This window comes from Micromesistius poutassou (assembly GCF_964030765.1).
Source record: "Micromesistius poutassou genome assembly, chromosome: 1".
NCBI classification, from domain to species: Eukaryota; Metazoa; Chordata; class Actinopteri; order Gadiformes; family Gadidae; genus Micromesistius; species Micromesistius poutassou.
Window position 1 is genome coordinate 12,454 of NC_140271.1, and position 17,547 is coordinate 30,000.

At 49.0% G+C, this 17,547-nt stretch overlaps 3 protein-coding genes and 1 pseudogene across 5 annotated transcripts in view; all 4 read right to left on the minus strand.

The window, feature by feature from the left end:
- Positions 1-177: 177 nt before the first annotated feature.
- On the minus strand, positions 178-4,724 carry LOC311378814 (galectin-3-binding protein B-like). Of its 2 annotated transcripts, none has more exons than XM_084488270.1 (6): positions 4,636-4,724; positions 4,345-4,490; positions 3,902-4,108; positions 2,009-2,140; positions 1,546-1,819; positions 178-1,442 (listed from the first exon to the last, which is right to left on the minus strand). In XM_084488270.1, exons 2-6 carry the CDS (start codon positions 4,430-4,432, stop codon positions 347-349), a joined length of 1,797 nt encoding a protein of 598 aa, XP_084344396.1. In that variant the 5' UTR covers positions 4,433-4,490; positions 4,636-4,724; the 3' UTR covers positions 178-346. The 2 variants fall into 2 exon arrangements, with proteins under 2 accessions (XP_084344396.1, XP_084344397.1); XM_084488271.1 differs by having other exon boundaries at positions 4,632-4,652.
- A 1,418-nt stretch (positions 4,725-6,142) lies between these two features.
- On the minus strand, positions 6,143-9,607 carry LOC311342404 (V-type proton ATPase 16 kDa proteolipid subunit c). Its single transcript, XM_084467243.1, has 3 exons — positions 9,408-9,607; positions 7,846-8,029; positions 6,143-7,323 (listed from the first exon to the last, which is right to left on the minus strand). The coding sequence occupies exons 1-3, from the start codon at positions 9,478-9,480 to the stop codon at positions 7,119-7,121; spliced, it is 462 nt and encodes a 153-aa protein (XP_084323369.1). The 5' UTR covers positions 9,481-9,607; the 3' UTR covers positions 6,143-7,118.
- Positions 9,608-11,071: 1,464 nt separating this feature from the next.
- Positions 11,072-16,050, minus strand: ypel3 (yippee-like 3). Its single transcript, XM_084488847.1, has 5 exons — positions 15,680-16,050; positions 14,523-14,641; positions 13,915-13,958; positions 12,411-12,519; positions 11,072-11,882 (listed from the first exon to the last, which is right to left on the minus strand). The coding sequence occupies exons 2-5, from the start codon at positions 14,637-14,639 to the stop codon at positions 11,793-11,795; spliced, it is 360 nt and encodes a 119-aa protein (XP_084344973.1). The 5' UTR covers positions 14,640-14,641; positions 15,680-16,050; the 3' UTR covers positions 11,072-11,792.
- Positions 16,051-17,218: 1,168 nt separating this feature from the next.
- LOC311381284 (lysophospholipase D GDPD1-like) overlaps positions 17,219-17,547 on the minus strand; it is a 2,396-nt pseudogene continuing 2,067 nt past the window's right edge. Inside the window, exon 4 of the transcript XR_014684313.1 lies at positions 17,219-17,362. The product of XR_014684313.1 is annotated as a lysophospholipase D GDPD1-like (transcript). The remainder of the gene's footprint in view (positions 17,363-17,547) is intronic.

Here is a 17,547-nt window from a genome sequence, read left to right on the forward strand (position 1 = left end):
GGACATCTTTGGGGTACATGATGGTCAATAAAGACTAGAGATTTATTTGAATTGATTTTTATTTGAAGGTTTTCAAAGCAAACATGAACATACTAATGAGAGTTACTTCACTAAGAGATCTTGATGCATTTCATTGAAAGGCAGCGTTGGCTTTTTCGTGAGTTAAGTAGGGTTTGATCCCAGTGACGAGAGGCAGACAAAAACCAAACCAAGAACGAACCCAGAGAAACCGTCACCGCTTCTCCAAGGCAGCAAACATAAAGGCTATTGCATGTAAACACAACTATGGCTGCCCATCACCAATCTAACATCCCCCACCACCCCCACCACCATGAGAGGCGTTGGCTCAGATGTATTCGGGCCTCACCACAAAGTGGTAGCCATACCCTTCATCGGCGCAGGGGTATGTTACATTCTTGCCAGCAGGCACATAAGCAAAATTATCCTTGAAGTCCACAATGTGGAAGATGAATCTTCCTTGGCAGCTTAACAGCAGCCGGTTGCTGTAGCGGATGCTGCCCTGGTACTGGAAGTTGCGCGTGGACATTGTCATTCTGGCTGCAGGCAGTGAATCACACCGCACACCATAGTTTGAACAGTCGCTTTGCTTGTTGAAGAGGTTCAGCTGCCAGTCAACCAATTTGTCCGCTAAGACAGCGCTGGTGTGGACAGGTGTGCTGTGAGATTTACTAGTCAACGGACTTGGCGTGTAGTAGTTATAGTTTCCATATCCACCACGTCGGTTGACCGGGTAGTTACGCCAGACGATTTCTACGTTACGCCGGACGGTTTCTACGCTTTGGTTATAAGCGACGCCCCAGGGCGGGCCGGTGTAAATCCTGGGCTGGTAATCCCGGTCATTTCTCTCGAAGGTGGAGCTGTTCTTCAGAGTGCCGAAGGGCAGCGATTGAGCCTGGAACCCTTTCAGAAGTCTCTCCTGATACAGAGCCCGATGGGCGGAGTAGAGGGCGGAGGTGAACTGTAGCTTGAAGAGCTCCGTGGCGGGGATCATAGGGAAGCGCACGAGGGCCAACAAGGCGGCCTGCTGCCGCTGCTCCTCGCCGCTCGTCCGGTTCCCCTGGGAGACCCAGGCCTCCAGCGCTCCCAGGACGAAGGCCTCGCCCGGCACCACCAGGTCGGAGCGGGACAGAAGGGCCCTCAGGAGTTCCGCCGACACCGAGCTCCAGGCCTTGGAGGCGCTGAGCTTCTGGAAGTTCCACGCCATGTACTGGAGACAGTTCTCCTGCAGCACCCGGTCGCCCGCGCCCACCGAGTACTCGTAGAAGGAGACCTGCGTGAGGAAGGAGCCGTCCTCGGGGAGGAGCCTGGTGAAGAGGCGCCCGGCGTCCTCCATCAACCTCCTCATTCCAAAGTGCGACGCCATCCGGTGGATACACTCGGCTGTAGTCGTGGTTACTTCCAGTTTCCGGGTGTACACGTACCTAAGAGTACACGGGGCAGATACCAAAATGGTTACCTGGGTGATGGGAGACCACACAGTGTCGTTACGGTCATCAGCATCACGGGGTGCTGTGAGGCCCGTACCTGATGAACATGGGTAGATGAGGACGGCACGTCTGGGTGAGATTAATTGATACCTCCGCAACGTCAGTAGAGGCTTTGAAGCCAGGGAAACGTGAGAGGATCATCCTGTGTGCGCACACTGTTGTGTTGAACATCTCCAAAAGCCCATCATCTTGTTTACGGCCAGTGTAAGTGTGTCCGTTGATCAGGAAGTCGCAGCCCTCCTCGCTGTCAAAGAGGTGCCCAAAATCCTCCGCCAGTTCAAGGCTATGGTCCACATAGTTCTCACTAGTGCCTAAAGTGTAGAGAAAGATTACATTTATAGTATTCAAAATGTACAGTGTAGCCCAAAGCAGTGGTTCTGTACCCCCAGGGGTAATTTGGAATACTGCAGTATCTTATAGAAAAAGGTTGAGGACCACTTGAAATAAACACTATTGTAAGTATTTTACTGCCATAATGGTTGAATAATTCTGATATCTACCTGGTACACAAATAACTCCAGCATCTTGCTTGTGTGTGCAATCACTTAATCCCCATCCATTGTAGGAACAGTTGGAGAGAGAATTCTCTGTGCCAACACACTTCGTCCGGTCAAGCCAAATCTGTCCGGTTCCTATGTATTAAAATTAGAAATTGTTAGTTCACAATGGCCGGTAATCGACCCAAACCAAGTAGCAAGAACAGTTTCTACTTAAAATATGATTGAGAAATGAACTGTCAATAGTGGCTTGATTTGATTTGATAAATAAACAATCTTATCCAATGCCGTTGTATTGTAACAAAACAATATTACGGTATTTTGGGGTTTGGTGGGATAAAATTATATATATGTATTTATTTCTGATGTAATTGTCAGATTTCCCAAAGGCCCCTCCTGACTGGTTACTAGTAAAAACAAGTTTAATTCACAATGTCATTTAAAAACATTATTTAATGCACTACCCACAATGGTAAAGTGTAACACGACGTCTTTGATTGGTGGAGCTCGCTGTTACCATGGAAACGTTTACCGCCGGCGCGAAAGTCAAGCCGTCTGCCGTCAAACTGCTGCCGCTGAACACCATCGTTTACCACAGAGCGAACGAACGTCCCTTGCTGACATGATGCGGTTTTTTAGAGATGAGATGACAGTGTCCATATGGGTGAAAAGTTAAACCATTACATTACAAGTCCGGCCACGTACTGGACTGGAGTGTTTGTGAGGACCAGCTTGAAAGACAAGACCTACAGGGTTGTGGTGAGTTTGGCTTGGCTAGCTGACACGCGTTGTACCAATCATTTCCTTACTATGGCGCGGTGGAAAGAATAAAATAAAAATAAATATGATATAGCAGTGCTATATAGTAATGTTGGCAGGATAAAGGCTAGTGACGTAAGTAACGGAATCCCTTATGTTTCCACCGTCTCTTAGCAACCAGGCTCGGCGGGAACCGGTGGAGCCGGTGAGTTAAGGAACGTACCATGTCGATGACGACACTATATACATTTGATTACACGGCCCTTCTCAACGCTGCAGAACGCTCCGTTCACTTGCATGGGCCTTCCCGACTTCCGGTGGTGAGTTATTTTTCGACAATTGACCGTTGCTAAGCATATAGTGACCGCTGTCAAGGAAAGTGGATTCACGTATTTCGTATCACTCCGCAAGTAGTCCGGTCATTTATCAACCCCAGCGTTCTCGCTAAGTGACGTCAACGTCTTTGGCGGACTAGTTCTCTGCTGGTCAACACTGCGAATGCTGGTAACAAATAAATTGTACAAAAAAATTGTTCGTTTTGGCAAGTAGCCGTGTAATAAGCGGGATAATGTATAGAACGTTGCCGGTCATTATCTAAAATAATCATCCAGGGCGAAGCAGAGAGAGTGTGTGTGTGTGTGTGTGTGTGTGTGTGTGTGTGTGTGTGTGTGTGTGTGTGTGTGTGTGTGTGTGTGTGTATATCGTTTATATATATTACAAGCCTTTTATAAACAATATAAACACTATAATAATGACAACAGTTAAAAGATGCAAGAAGCGCGTTTCGGTTGGGGAAGTCGTCGGAAATGGTCCACAATGGATTATGGGATGAGTAGTTCCTTTACTCTGCCTTTTCTTACGTTTTCCAAATCGTTTTTTGCTCGGAATCCAATGTTTTACGGTCACGAATAATTCCTGCGATAATTGGCTTGGTTCCATGCTAACAATTTTTTTTTTTTTTCGATTTTCTGAAGAGCCAATGGAGAAAATGAATGGGAAATTGACTTCTGGAACCAGAGTTGTTCAAAAAAGGGAACTGTCACGGTTAAACTCTTATTACTGCGATAACTGCTTTTGCTAAATATGCTGCGCCACCCCCCCCTGGTGGAGACATAATATCAGAACAGAACGGCCCACCTTCGCCAAACGTTCCTCCAGCGGCGGCAGACACGGCTCCGCTGAAGCGCAGCTGACGACACACCACCTGCGCGTCGGGCAGATCCCAGCCGTTGTGACACACGGTTCCCCATTCTCCGTGAAGGTAGACCTCCACCCGGCCCTGGGAGGGGGTCTCCGCGCCCGCCAACCGTATATCGCCCACCTCTGGCAGCTTCCTCATGCTTTCTGGAGCACAAAGATAACTGAGGTTGTATTTGAGAGACCGCAAACATCCCGACACTTCACGTTATGAATGAATAAAACGGATTAATGAACCACCAGGGAGTGATTTGGTGATCAATTGAGACATTTTCCCAGTAGGCCTAACAAACAAGGGAACAAAACAAATATTAAAAGAAGAAACTACTGATAGTCTCTTGATCTATTTGCATTTTAAGTAGTGGAATTGTAGTTATACTTACTGAAAATATTAAATTTCATGGATCCGAGAGGAGAAACATGGAGAAGCAAAATCCACAAAGCAGACAGCATGGTCCCGTGCTTCTGCATGTCGGCGGCTGAGAGATGTTTTAACCTACAGGTTATTGACTCCAGCCAAATTGTGAAACTGAGTGGTTGACAATGAAAGTAATAAATAATGTATTAATAAAATGCAGACATGAAGAAATGCATTAATCTAAATAATAATTTATCACCTTCTTGATTCAGAAAATGTAAAACAGCTTTCACAAAACAAACATTAGCCTACCTACCGATAGTTGTTGCTGAGTTTTGTTTCTTTGCCTTCTGATAGCTGTTCCAGAGTTTCGTTTCCTCCTTTATATGCCCCACAAACACACCCCAGGTTTTGTTGAGTGTCAGTTACACAAGTTGCACAACTGCCCCAACTGGCACGCCTCATTTGATGACCTTACTGAAAATAACAGACAAATATTGTGGTAAACGTCTTTGCACGGCGCCCAGGCCCCTTCCTATACAATACAACTTTATTAATCCCACTAGGGGCAATTTGTTTGAGCAGCTTGTTGTACATACAGTAACATACCAACAACAAATTCACATACACAACTACGGAGCATTTAGTAGTCGAATTGTAGAGGGGATGAAAGACTTGGAATGGCGGTTAGTTCTACAAGCAGGCATATAGATAGATAACTTTTATTGCCATGTCAACACAGTTGATTGGAATTTGTCTTAATGCCACACAGGTTAAAATAAGGCAATACATGCACAGTACATACAGTACATAAAATACAATGACACAATCATTCAAACCAGTAAAAACATAAAACGATTGTGCTATTGCAACTTCCCATAAAGTGTTTGTGTTTGAGTGCATTCAAAACAGGTTTACTGCTGCGTGCCTGAGCATTGATGAGCCTGATAGTGGCAGGGTACGTGCTATAACTACGCCCAACATGCCCAGAAGAGGCCAAAATACCTGCTGCGAGGCTGTGAAACCAGCAGGTAAAAGAAAAGCTCAGGAGACTCAATAAAAGATTGATAAAAACGACAGAGAAAAATGTAGTATGATTCATGCTACATTTTTCTAAACAAACTGTTTTAGTGACACATAGAAGCCGGTCAGTGATGTCCAGACCCCGGCCTCACCTCCATCACTGGGCTGGGGACCCCCCCTCACCTCCATCACTGGGCTGGGGACCCCCCTCACCTCCATCACTGGGCTGGGGACCCCCCTCACCTCCATCACTGGGCTGTGGACCCCCCTCACCTCCATCACTGGGCTGGCGACCCCGCGGTCCCCCGACGCGTGGCACTGCTTGAAGCCATCTTGTGTCTTGATAGTGATGGCAATTTTTAATTTTTTTTTCTCTCTCAATTCTGTTGTTTAAGCTGTTAAAGCTTCAGAAAGCTTTCAGAAAGACGAGAGGCCTTCTGTGTATTTTGCTGGCTTTAAAGATTTGTGCGATCACGGGAAAGCCAGTGTTGGGCGCTTTATATTTTCCCCAACAGGCCAAAGCTGTTCAGAGGTTGGGAGAGGCTGAGGGTTTCCCCATCACGTGGTCCCGGTCCACCTACTCATCCAGTCGGCGTGGTCAGTTGGTCACAGTGACGTTCTCAGTGCCTCCTCAACCCCAGAAGATCTGCCATCAACCTGCAGGGAGATTACACCCTTTCTGAAATCAACTCAAGGAAGGGGTCTGAAAGCACTACTGAAGGTCAAACTAATGGCCTTTTGTGATGGCCTTGAGTGAGCTACTCATCGTGCAATACTTTCCCAGAGACAAAGTTGAACCGTCAGGCTTAAGGAGGTTGAGATTTATTTGGAAATCTGACAGGCATAGCCCAACAGCAAGCTCTCACCTTGAACAGAAATCAAGACAGCAGCACTACAGGTAAACGGTGTTTGAGAATGTCAAAGTCATAAACATAATTTTCCACTTGCACACCGTATATTCACACTCAGATCTGGTAGAACAAACACACACACACACACAAACAAATTCAGTTAACTGTACTGTATTTTACACCTGGACTTCTCAAATAGACCACACGACATTCAGAGCAATTCAAGCACTTGGAACACTTACCCAGAGTGCATCTCACCTAACTATACACAGATCATTTATATATGGATATGCATATAGGGTATTCAATAAACATTATTTCCATTTAAACAGTTTCATTAACAATTCAAAATCTTATAGAATTCATAAATAGTGAAAAAATAAACAAAAAATAGTTAATGTCTTGACAGGTCACAATGTGATTTAAATATGGTCCCCAAAAAAACACCACAAATAGAAAAAGGAAAAGAATGTGCATGATTGGTACAGCCAGCTCTTCAGACATTTAGAATGATAACCAGAACAAAAAGGAGTAGGAAAAGGCTAGAGAGAAGGGGTAACAGAGTCACTCACAGCACGGACGGACGGACGGAGGGGGGGGGGGGGGGGGGGTCAACTACACTCACGATGGAAGGATCTGGACCACTGTACAGGCAAGAACACACCAGAATCTTTCGGAGACCGCCTACACATCATCCCAAAACAAACCCGGCAAATACTTTAGCGCCCGTCGAGATGTACAAGGCCTGAGGCCAGCGACGGACCGGAGCAGCAGAAACACCACCTGGGTGGTGCTGGTGACCTAACCCCGCCCCCAGCACCACCCATCAGACCGCAGGCTGTTCTGGAATGAGGTGAAAGTCTCCTGTTTGTTCTTGCTGCGTTGAGGTGGAATGGATGATGGTTTATCTTCTGGTGGGGGGCCTCTACTTGGTGGAGAGGATGAGGGCCACGATGAGCCCGTACAGACCCAGGACCTCGGCGAAGATCAGGATCAGGATCATGCCCACGAAGAGCCGGGGCTGCTGGGCCGTTCCCCGCACGCCCGCGTCCCCCACGATGCCGATGGCGAAGCCGGCAGCCAGGCCGCTGAGGCCTACGCTGAGGCCGGCCCCCAGGTGGAGGAAGCTCCTGGTGGGGGAAACAGAAACAGGGGGGGGGTCACATCCTTATGTTAGGAAGGAAGGAGGTTTTTCTATAAATACTTCCTAAAAGCTGAGCTGCAGGTGATGGAAGTCATTGTGGCATGTATGACATTGTCTAGTGGGTGTCTCCTATGGGTCATCAGCATTTAAATAAATACATAAATATACACGCAACGTCTTTACGTTGCATAACCAGTCCTGTAATGCTGCAGTCGCCATTCGCTTTCTCAGCCCAGCTGGCTGGTCCACCAGCAAAGACTGACCTCTGGTGGCACGTGCCAGGCACTACAGCACACCACCCCAACACAGCACCACCCGACGGTTTAACAGAAAGAGGCGTGTCTGTATCTGTGTGTAACACCTTGTTGCGGCCCAGGGCCTAGCATCGTAAACATTCAGCCTTGATTGACACCAACGACTGAGTCCCCTGACCCCCCCCCGCGACTCTTTAAACGTCCAGCCTGCCCGCGCGTCCGACTCACGGGCCGGATGTGGCGGGCGGTCTTACTTGTAGAGGGTGATGGCTTCAGAGATGTTGTTGGCGATCAGCACGGCCACCACCAGGCCGTAGATGGCGATGATCCCCGCCATGACCACGGGGATGATGGACTTCATGATGAGCTCCGGACGCATCACCGACATGGCCGCGATGCCCGTGCCGCTCTTGGCCGTGCCGTATGCCGCGCCCAAGGCTGGAGAGACACGAGGAGAGACATGAGACACGGAGGAGAGACACGGAGAAGGGAGACAGAGACAGACCGGGAGGAGAGACAGGAGAGAGAGACAAGCAGGAGGGAGACACAGAGGACAGACGGAGGAGAGACATGAGACACCAGTCTATTCAGTACCACGGACGGCTGAACCACTCTGAAAAAAGTACAGCAACAATTGCGTATAACCCATTGATCATGTAACTTCACATTCATAATACCCTTTTTTTTTTTTTTTTTTTTTTTTAGGTGTGGCGGAAGAAATACCAGTTCCTTATTTACACTCCTCTACGGTGCAGCAAATAAGGCATCAGAATAGCCTATCATTTGTCCAGATGTTGTCAGTTCTCTTCCAGGGGGTAAAATGATCAAGCTTTATTGCCTCAAGGTGGGCCGTCTCGGTGCGAGGCTGCGTGTCTCCTGACCCCCTGTGGAGGAGCCTTACCGGGACCAGGGGAACATGTGACCCGCGGCCAGCCAATGGGATGTTGTCAGCACAATGACTGAACGCCAAAAGGAGAACTGCAAAAGCGTATCGTTTCCCATTTTAAACTCCTCGACGTAGTCTGCTGCCTCAGGATCCGCGTCTCTGGACCCTCACGTGATCACGTGGAGAGGGCGCCTTTAAGCTGCGAGCGACACGACACGCAACACAGACCCGCTCGTTATATCGGCCCCGTTCTACACCCGATCAACCAGACTGCCTTCGGTCGGAGATGTCATTGAATCACAAGAACCCATTTCCCAATGAGGTCCTCAAATCGAGTCGTGGACGTGAAGGAGGCCTTTAGGAGGCTCGCTCGCCCAGCAGGCCTGACGTCGACAGCCGTCACGTGTCCATTCAACCAGTGAACCATTTAACACAACCGTCCATGGCACGTAGATGGATCCGTGCTTCCAATGACCTCCGACCGAAAATAACCGTACAGGAGGTCGATGTGAGAGCCGCGCCATACGCGCTGGACCAGATCCCTTCCCCCGCCTCATCGCCGCCAGGTGTGTGTGTGTGTGTGTGACAGTAAGCCCGGACCTGAATAATCACCTCCTGTACACGCTCCTCATCCCAGCACAGCTCACACAGCGCGGGTTACACAACAGAATAATAACGCCTCTGAGCACCATGGCCTGAGGAGGCTCCACGGAGGAGGGCCTGAGGAGGCTCAGACTCACCGCTGAACGCCATGACCGAGGTGGCTCCACGGAGGAGGGCCTGAGGAGGCTCAGACTCACCGCTGAACGCCATGACCGAGGTGGCTCCACGGAGGGCCTGAGGAGTCTCAAGACTCACCGCTGAAAAACCATGGCCGAAGAGGCCCCCCGAGGAGGCTCCACGGAGGGCCTGAGGAGGCTGAAGACTCACCGCTGAACACCATGGCCGAGGAGGCTCCCATCACGGCGAAGAACGAGGCGTACTCGGGGCTGGCGGAAGACATCGTCTCTGTTGGTCGGAGTTCAGCTGCGAGTGCGTCGTGTCGGTCCTGAAGTCCCAAGGGGCCGCCGAGCTGCTAGCAGAGGAGATACGGACAGCTGATGCAGACCACCGGTGGACCAGAGAGGAAAATGGCGAAATGGAAAAAGTCACATGATCCGCTATGGTGGACGAGTCCATGTGGCGGACACGGAGGGGACCGATGTCAGTGCAGTCGTGTTTTTTTTTTTTCCCTCGCCTCGTTTGGTTCAGCTGGTTTCTCGTGTCGTTCCGATGTTGTTTAACCGACGGAACGAACAGACCGAACACGAGGTTCGGCCGTGGCGGTACGCGTAGGTACCAGGTGGTTTATTCATGGGCGGACGGGTTTAGTTGGTATGTTCTGCTGCATGTCACCTGCTTGTAGTTGAAATGTTGCATCGGAATACTGTGCACACACGCCTCAAATCGGTTTATAACCAGCCAGGACGATAAACGTACAATTATTTGAGATGACATCCATTTATGTGGGCATGTACACAGAGGCATCGTGACGTTATAATTTACCCGATATAAGAGGTCAAATGCTGTTGTACCCGTCGACGCCTGCTAGATGGCGCTATTGTGCTTTTTAAAATAGAGGTTGATTCACACAAAAACAAATGACATTTTGTATTTTTTTGATGGCACAATCCAGACATTTGGGAACATGGGTTTTCTAAAGGTCCCCAACACATGGTGGACCTCATGGAGGGTTGAGGTCTACACTGTGTTCACATGACTGTCGTCAGGCGCTCGGGAGCTCCACCGTCATGTGACTTCAACAGGAGCTCCATCATGGGACTTCAAATTCCGTTCTCTCCCGTCTCTTACATTAAAAAAAAAATCGTATTATTCCATCACATCGGAATCGAATCATCAACGCAACATGCAAAAAGAGTCGATGTATAAATGTGTATATAATAATGAATATTTGATGTCATTCATATAATTCTTATGTTGCAGCGATCCACATATTGTCATCCCTATATTCAGTGGTCGGACTCACGACCTTCACGCGAACAGCGGCCCCTGCTGGACACTCGATGTACTGTCACTCCGATAACTAAAAGGTATAGGTTGTGGTTAGAGGCCCAGTTGTGACATCAGGATCAGAAATTCCACGCCTGCATGATTTCCCAAAAGACAGGTTTACAACACATCATAATCCTAGATATATTGTTTCACACCTCTCGGCATCCCATGAAAAACAAAAGTGTTGGTTAAAATATCCACTTTAATGAATGTAGCCGACATTTAAAAAAATCAACATAAATATGCAAAATTCCAAACATTTGCGGTCTTAACCGATTTCACAAAATCAGGTGACTTGCTCTTCCATGTTATGTAACTCACATGATTTATGATTGACGACATCAACACGAGTAAAAGAGTTCTAGTATCTTCGGTTCCCCAGAGGAGGCTGTGGTCTGTGGTCTGTGCGGCGGCGGCGGCGGTGCGCGACACTTCATCCTAACGAGGTCTCCCACGGCCACGACGACCCTCGCCGCTCCATGTCGGCTCTGCCGCAGTGCGAACCCCCCCCCCCCCCCCCCCCCCCGTTTTAAACATTCCTTTAATACACTTTGATTTAAAAAATATTTGATTACGAAACATCAATGCGGAAGAAAAAAAAAAAAAAAAAGTAGAACAAAAAACAGAATATCCCCGTGAACCTGCTCACGGTGGCCACGGCGGACCCACACAGTATCCGCCCCCGGCGGGGCCTTGAAGAGCTGCACCGCCGCCACCACACCTGAGCTAAACGACAAAAGCTAAGCCTGTGTTTTGAATCCGCCTGTACGAAGATTAAATGATTCAATGTTTTAAATCCTTAGATGACCTCACTCCTGCAGAGTGAGACTATCCACTCTACACGCGCGCGCGCTCGCACACACACATACATACACGCACGCACGTACACACGCACGCACGCACGCACACACACACCTTGTGTGTGTGTGTGTCTCCCATCACCCAGTCTTTCACTCACTGGTCCTTCACGCGTTTCCCGGTCCCAGCGATACTATTGAATTAGGTCAAGACAAGCAAATGTGCTCCGGTGGTCGTTGGACATAACAATACACACGGACGGTGAAAGGGTATATATATAGAGATATATCTCGCATCACATGCTACTCTCGGGGGAAGCTGTAGGAGGTGAAAGGGGCGGGGCATGGCGCGAGCGCCGGCTAGTGGGCGGAGCTACTGATGAAGCGACACTGAAACCCTTTTTTAAAGTCGAAAGGGGGTGGAGCTCTGAGGGGGGGCGGCCCCCCCCCCCACGAGGCCCCGCCCTCAGTCCCAACCGTTATCCTTGATCATGTGGGACAGCTCGATGATGAACTTCCCCTCCTTGTACTTCTGGCTCAGCTCGAACGCTTGCTCCTGGGGGGGGGGGAGGGAAGGGAGGGGGGGGGAGGGGGGGGGGGGGGGAAGGGAGAGGTGAACATTGGGTCAAAGACTGAAAGGGTGTCCAGCTGCATTCTGCGCACGGTCTAGGGCTGAACGATGACTCAAATTCAAACTGACATCGCAATGATTAGAACGCGATTTGCAAATCGCAAAGGCTGAGACGATTCCTTTTTTCGGATTTGTTTCCGTTACTGACTGGAGATCAGATTCTTTTACAATCCAATAGTTAAATAAAGATGTTGTAATATCAATTCATGCATCAATTCATCTCTACACAAAGGCCTGGCCTAAAGCAAAGAGCAGTTTATACGTTGATTGCTTCCGATAAATCTATAGAACGATTTATTGCTTGTTTAGTGAATAATACAGATCATAAGGAACTTTTTAAAAAAGAAAAAAATCGCACACTAGATCGCAATCGCGATATCAGTCGAAATAACCGCGATTCGATAAAAAAAATCGCTCCGCCCCCCCCCCAACGTGGTCCGGGGGGCTACTCACGTATTTCCAGCCCAGCGTGGTGTGACAGTTCTCACAGTAGATGTCGGCGACGGCGTGGAGCCCCGTGAGCAGCAGCCTCTCCTCGGCCGGCCCGCAGCCCACGTTCACGCTGCAACGCGCCCACAGAGCACGCTCAGAGACACACAGCGGCGTCTATCTAACAGCACCCTTCCGTGTTGTTTTGATTTGGTTTCGCTTTCTCTCTCTCTCTCTTGTCGACAGCGTGACGTAAATTTCACAAGGAGCAGAATGTCTTTCTTTATCTTTTTGTTGACATAATAATAATCTACGTCAAAACCCGGCTAGATTTAGAAGGCTGGAATTAGTCATTCTATCACAATACATTTGTTGTCCTGAAAGGCGGAGGGTCCTTCAGGGAGGGGGGGGGGGGGGGGGGGGGGGACTCACCCAGGGAGGGGGGTTAACTAACCCGGGAGGGGGGGGGACTCACCCAGGGAGGGGGGGAGACTCACCCAGGGAGGGATTGACTAACTGGGGATGACATCTCACTTCAAGGTCCATTCTGTTGTTTTGTTTTTTTACTGCGTTGCGCAACCTTGGTTGTGTAAACAAAAGCTAAATAAAGCCCTGACTATAGATTCACTGTTTACAAACGTTGCTGGTTTCTAGGGGATTATAAAGGCACGCGTGTTAGAGAATGACTTTTATTCTGGGAATTTGACTCTGAAAGAGGAGTCCTTCCTTTGTCCAGTTGGGCTGTTTGGCGTCATGTTGACACTAGCACGCATTCAGCACTCAACCGCTCTCACCACTGCTGGTGTTTATCACCAGACAGGGTTTGACAAACGATCCATTCAACGCGGCCTTTGACCCTGTGGGTCGGGGTGAATGCTAGATCCATTATCTTCCCTAGGTGTGGGTCAGGGTGAATGCTAGATCCATTATCTTCACTAGGTGTGGGTCAGAGTGAATGCTAGATCCATTATCTTCACTAGGTGTGGGTCGGGGTGAATGCTAGATCCATTATCTTCACTAGGTGTGGGTCAGAGTGAATGCTAGATCCATTATCTTCCCTAGGTGTGGGTCAGGGTGGATGCTAGATCCATTATCTTCACTAGGTGTGGGTCAGGGTGAATGCTAGATCCATTATCTTCACTAGGTGTGGGTCGGGGTGAATGCTAGATCCATTATCTTCACTAGGTGTGGGTCGGGGTGAATGCTAGATCCATTATCTTCACTAGGTGTGGGTCAGGGTGAATGCTAGATCCATTATCTTCTCTAGGTGTGGGTCGGGGTGAATGCTAGATCCATTATCTTCACTAGGTGTGGGTCGGGGTGAATGCTAGATCCATTATCTTCACTAGGTGTGGGTCAGAGTGAATGCTAGATCCATTATCTTCACTAGGTGTGGGTCAGAGAACTCCCTCCCTCCACCCCAGACACGGTTCGAGGGAGCCATGGCAACGCAGAGGAGTCTGAACAGGTGACAGACAAGGTGTGGGGGAGGGAGACGAGAGGCAGGGAGCCGCTCTGAGATACTCACACAGAGTTGAAGAGGTAGGCACGTCCCTGGCTGCCCTGGAAAGACTGGAGAAGACAGAGAGGAGGTCACAACCGTGCGGTCACAACCACGAGGTCACGACCGTGAGGTCACGACTGTGAGGTCACGACTGTGAGGTCACGACCGTGAGGCCCCAACGCACTCCACGTGGGCGTGGCCGTACACATCGCTGCTCCTTCAAGGAGGGTTAGGTTACCTCTTCTGCTGGCCAACATGTGGAAGGGTTAGCTGGATGAAAGGCTTAGCTGGGGTTAGCTGGATGAAGGGGTTAGCTGCATGAAGGGGTTAGTTTTAGCTGCATGAAGGGGTTAGTTTTAGCTGGATGAAGGGGTTGGCTGGATGAAGGAGTTAGACGGATGAAGGGGTTAGTTTTAGCTGGATGAAGGGGTAAATTGGGCCTGTGTACAAACACCTTTGAGCGCAGCACATCCATGTGACGTCATTATTATCATCATCATCATCATCAAACACACACACACACACACAGTGAGGTGTGCAGTGTGTGTGTCTCATGGTGACGGTCGCTCTCCATCAGGTCAGGCGGCGGGCTGAGCGGCGGGGCGGGGCGGGGCGGGGCGGGGGCGACTGACCTTGGAGATGAGGTCGTCATGGTTGGCCAGGTGCGCGCGGCAGTGGACACAGCTGTAGCGCCGGTGGCACGAGTCCAGGTAGGCCTGGAACGTCTTGGCCTTGGTCAGCTTCACCATGTCTGAGGGGGCGACGAGGGAGATGAGAACGGACACGCGGCACACAGCGATACCTCCTGACATACGGGCCCATGCGTCGGGAATACTCGATGCATGGGTGAGCTTCTCCAATCCTTCTTCTTGTTTACTATTTATTTATTTATTTTATTTAACCTTTATTTATCCAGGTGAGTCCCATTGAGACCTTTAGCCTCTTTTTCAAGGGAGCCCTGACAACACATCATCTTGTTTACGAAACCAAAACAAAGAGTTGTTATCTATCTCTGTATACGGCGAATGGGTTAATCTAGTGATTGCGTTTGCTAAACGCCCTCAATGTAAATGTAACTGTGTCAAAGACCTGACCAATCTATCACATGCTTGCCATAGAAAAAGGCATCGCAATGCTCTATGACAGTTGTTGTTTGTGATTTTGTCATCAAAGTACCCCTTTGACCGGAAAACAAAACATTTAATAAATACCCTGAATGTAAATGTTGAGCATTCTCCAACTTTATAAACAGTTCACCCTTAGTAGTAAGAGTAGAGTCCTAGCAGACCAGCTGTAGGCCTCTGTACCGCACATCACCGTTCTCCACATCCATTAGTCTAATCACAAAGGGTTCATATCTTTAAGTGCACCTGCCTCATATTTGTATACGTGAACATACTCGACTCTGGTCGACTGCCACACGACCTTAATCCCACAATGTACCTTCCTTGTCGGGCGGCCGGTACTACAGCCTATAAGAGCATGAGCCTGTCTAATTTTAGTCTACTCTAATGTGCGAAACCCGGATTAGTACATTTCCCTTGTGGCCTTTTAGTGTACTACATGCGACCCCCTGCAAAGTCAATGTCTCGGTCTCCACCACAACAACAGTCGGTCACACGCGACCCCCCCCCTCCACGCTTTAATGTCACCACCAATCCCGACATGTGCTGTAGCTCAGATCCCAACATGCATGTAACCATCTACCCCCCCCCCCCCCCTGCTGCAGGCAGGCAGCAGCGAGGTCAGATGCGCATTGCAGGAGGTTCCTGGTTCGCTTCATACTGACCGGATAGCGGGGTCTTCACCCGGATAGCGGGGTCTTCACGGTGGGGCTTCGCGGGGTTAGCTGACCGTCATCCGATGGACCGTGAAGCCGTCTGGAGAATCACGGGGACCCTGCGGGGAAGCTGGTTCCTGGTGTGGTGGTGTGGGGGGGGCAGACCATGCGCTGCGGATCCACACATAAAGGATCGCTCGGGAGTCGATCCCTCCAGCAGATCCCTCACTCAGCCCCTTCTCGCACCCGCGGCTCACGGATCTGGTCCAACTCGAAACGCACTTCGATGTCGTTATGTAATTAATATTTCCAACGTCGTCTCGCTCCGACAAATGTTATTTTCGTGGCCGTGGCGGGAGAAAAAAAAAATGCTTGTTTACCAAAACACAGACTGACGGAAGTGCGTCTGCGCCACTGGCTGCAAAACACATCCCGGCCGACCAATGGCAATCGAGGATTTGATGGACGGAATATAGGTCAACCAATGAGCGCGGACCTGACATGCGTGTCTTGTTATGGCCTCGGAGGTACAAAGAGCAGCAGTCTGAATATTGTAGTGAAACTTTCACCTGTACCATATTGTTTCTGCACGACCAAAGAATTTGTGTTTTTAAATAATAGAAAAGATTAGAAGTACAGTAATAACAAAAGCAATGCGTTTTAATTGGAGAAGGAATGGTGTTGTTAGTAGTTCTTTGTTAAAGAACCTTACAGAACTTTGTTCCTGTGGTCGTAAGAGTAGTAATGTCAGCGCTGCAGAGATTAACAGCGATTAATGAGCTCACACCTCACTGTATAAACTCACTTGTCACACTGCAATGCACAGCCAGCCCAGTGAGAAAAAGAGTTGCTTTGTTCCAGCAGGGAGCTGGTTGATTATTATCACAGTAATGTGAACAGACTTTGACCAAGGGGAAACTCAGAAGACGTCCGGTATATTGTGCACATAAACGCCTCTATGGTCAACAGAAGGTGTCTCTCATGTCGCCAGAGTGCTAGACCTCAAACAGGTCTTTTACTTGATAACGTGCTTATGGAAATACTAACTTTAGATGAAACTGAATCATTTGAGGACAGCGTGATTGTGATAATTCAGATGTTTTTTAACTCTTCTCCCATAAATGTAAGCGTGGATGTTCTTTAGGACGGTCAACTGCGCCACAGAACTAAGACTGAATAACAAAATCCACAATGACCTCATGTTTATTTTCTTATCAGAAAAAATCATCAAGGCCCAACCCTCAAAACAAACCAGTCAAACCAGTACACCTTCCCGTCAAAACCACTGGGTGCATTCTCTCCACTCCAGAGCCCCACAGAACGCACAGTGGGAATAACCCGTCCTTAATTCAAAAGAAGGAACCTTTAGTCTTTGTGCTTCTCTCACATTTCAACATTGTTTTATTTCACCTTTATTCATCCAGGTTGAACTCTATTCAGCGGCCTCACAGACGAGCACGCGCTAACGCGGGCCGGGCTACTTCTGCTAAGCATTAACAAGCTTAGCGTCGTCGCTAAGCTTCTTCGTTCGGAGAAGAAGAGTCGGAGTCAGCGCAGGTCCGCCGCTTCCTGCGGCCTGAGGCGGGACAGGAAGTCGGTGAGGCGCGTGGGGTAGTCCGTCATCACCCCCGTGGCGCCCAGTTTCAACGCCGTCTCCATGTCCCGCTCCTCGTTGCACACAAACAAATGGACCTGCAGCGGGAAGTGCTTCCATTAAGTATTGAGTATTAAGTATTGAGTATTGAGTGTTAAGTACAGGTCCAGGCATTGAACCGGAAGTCATCACCATGCATTTCTGAAGAGTTATGGTCGTGTTTTGGAAGGATAAAATATAATTTTTAAGGGGGGGATGTAAAAGCCCACAACCTGTTTACTTT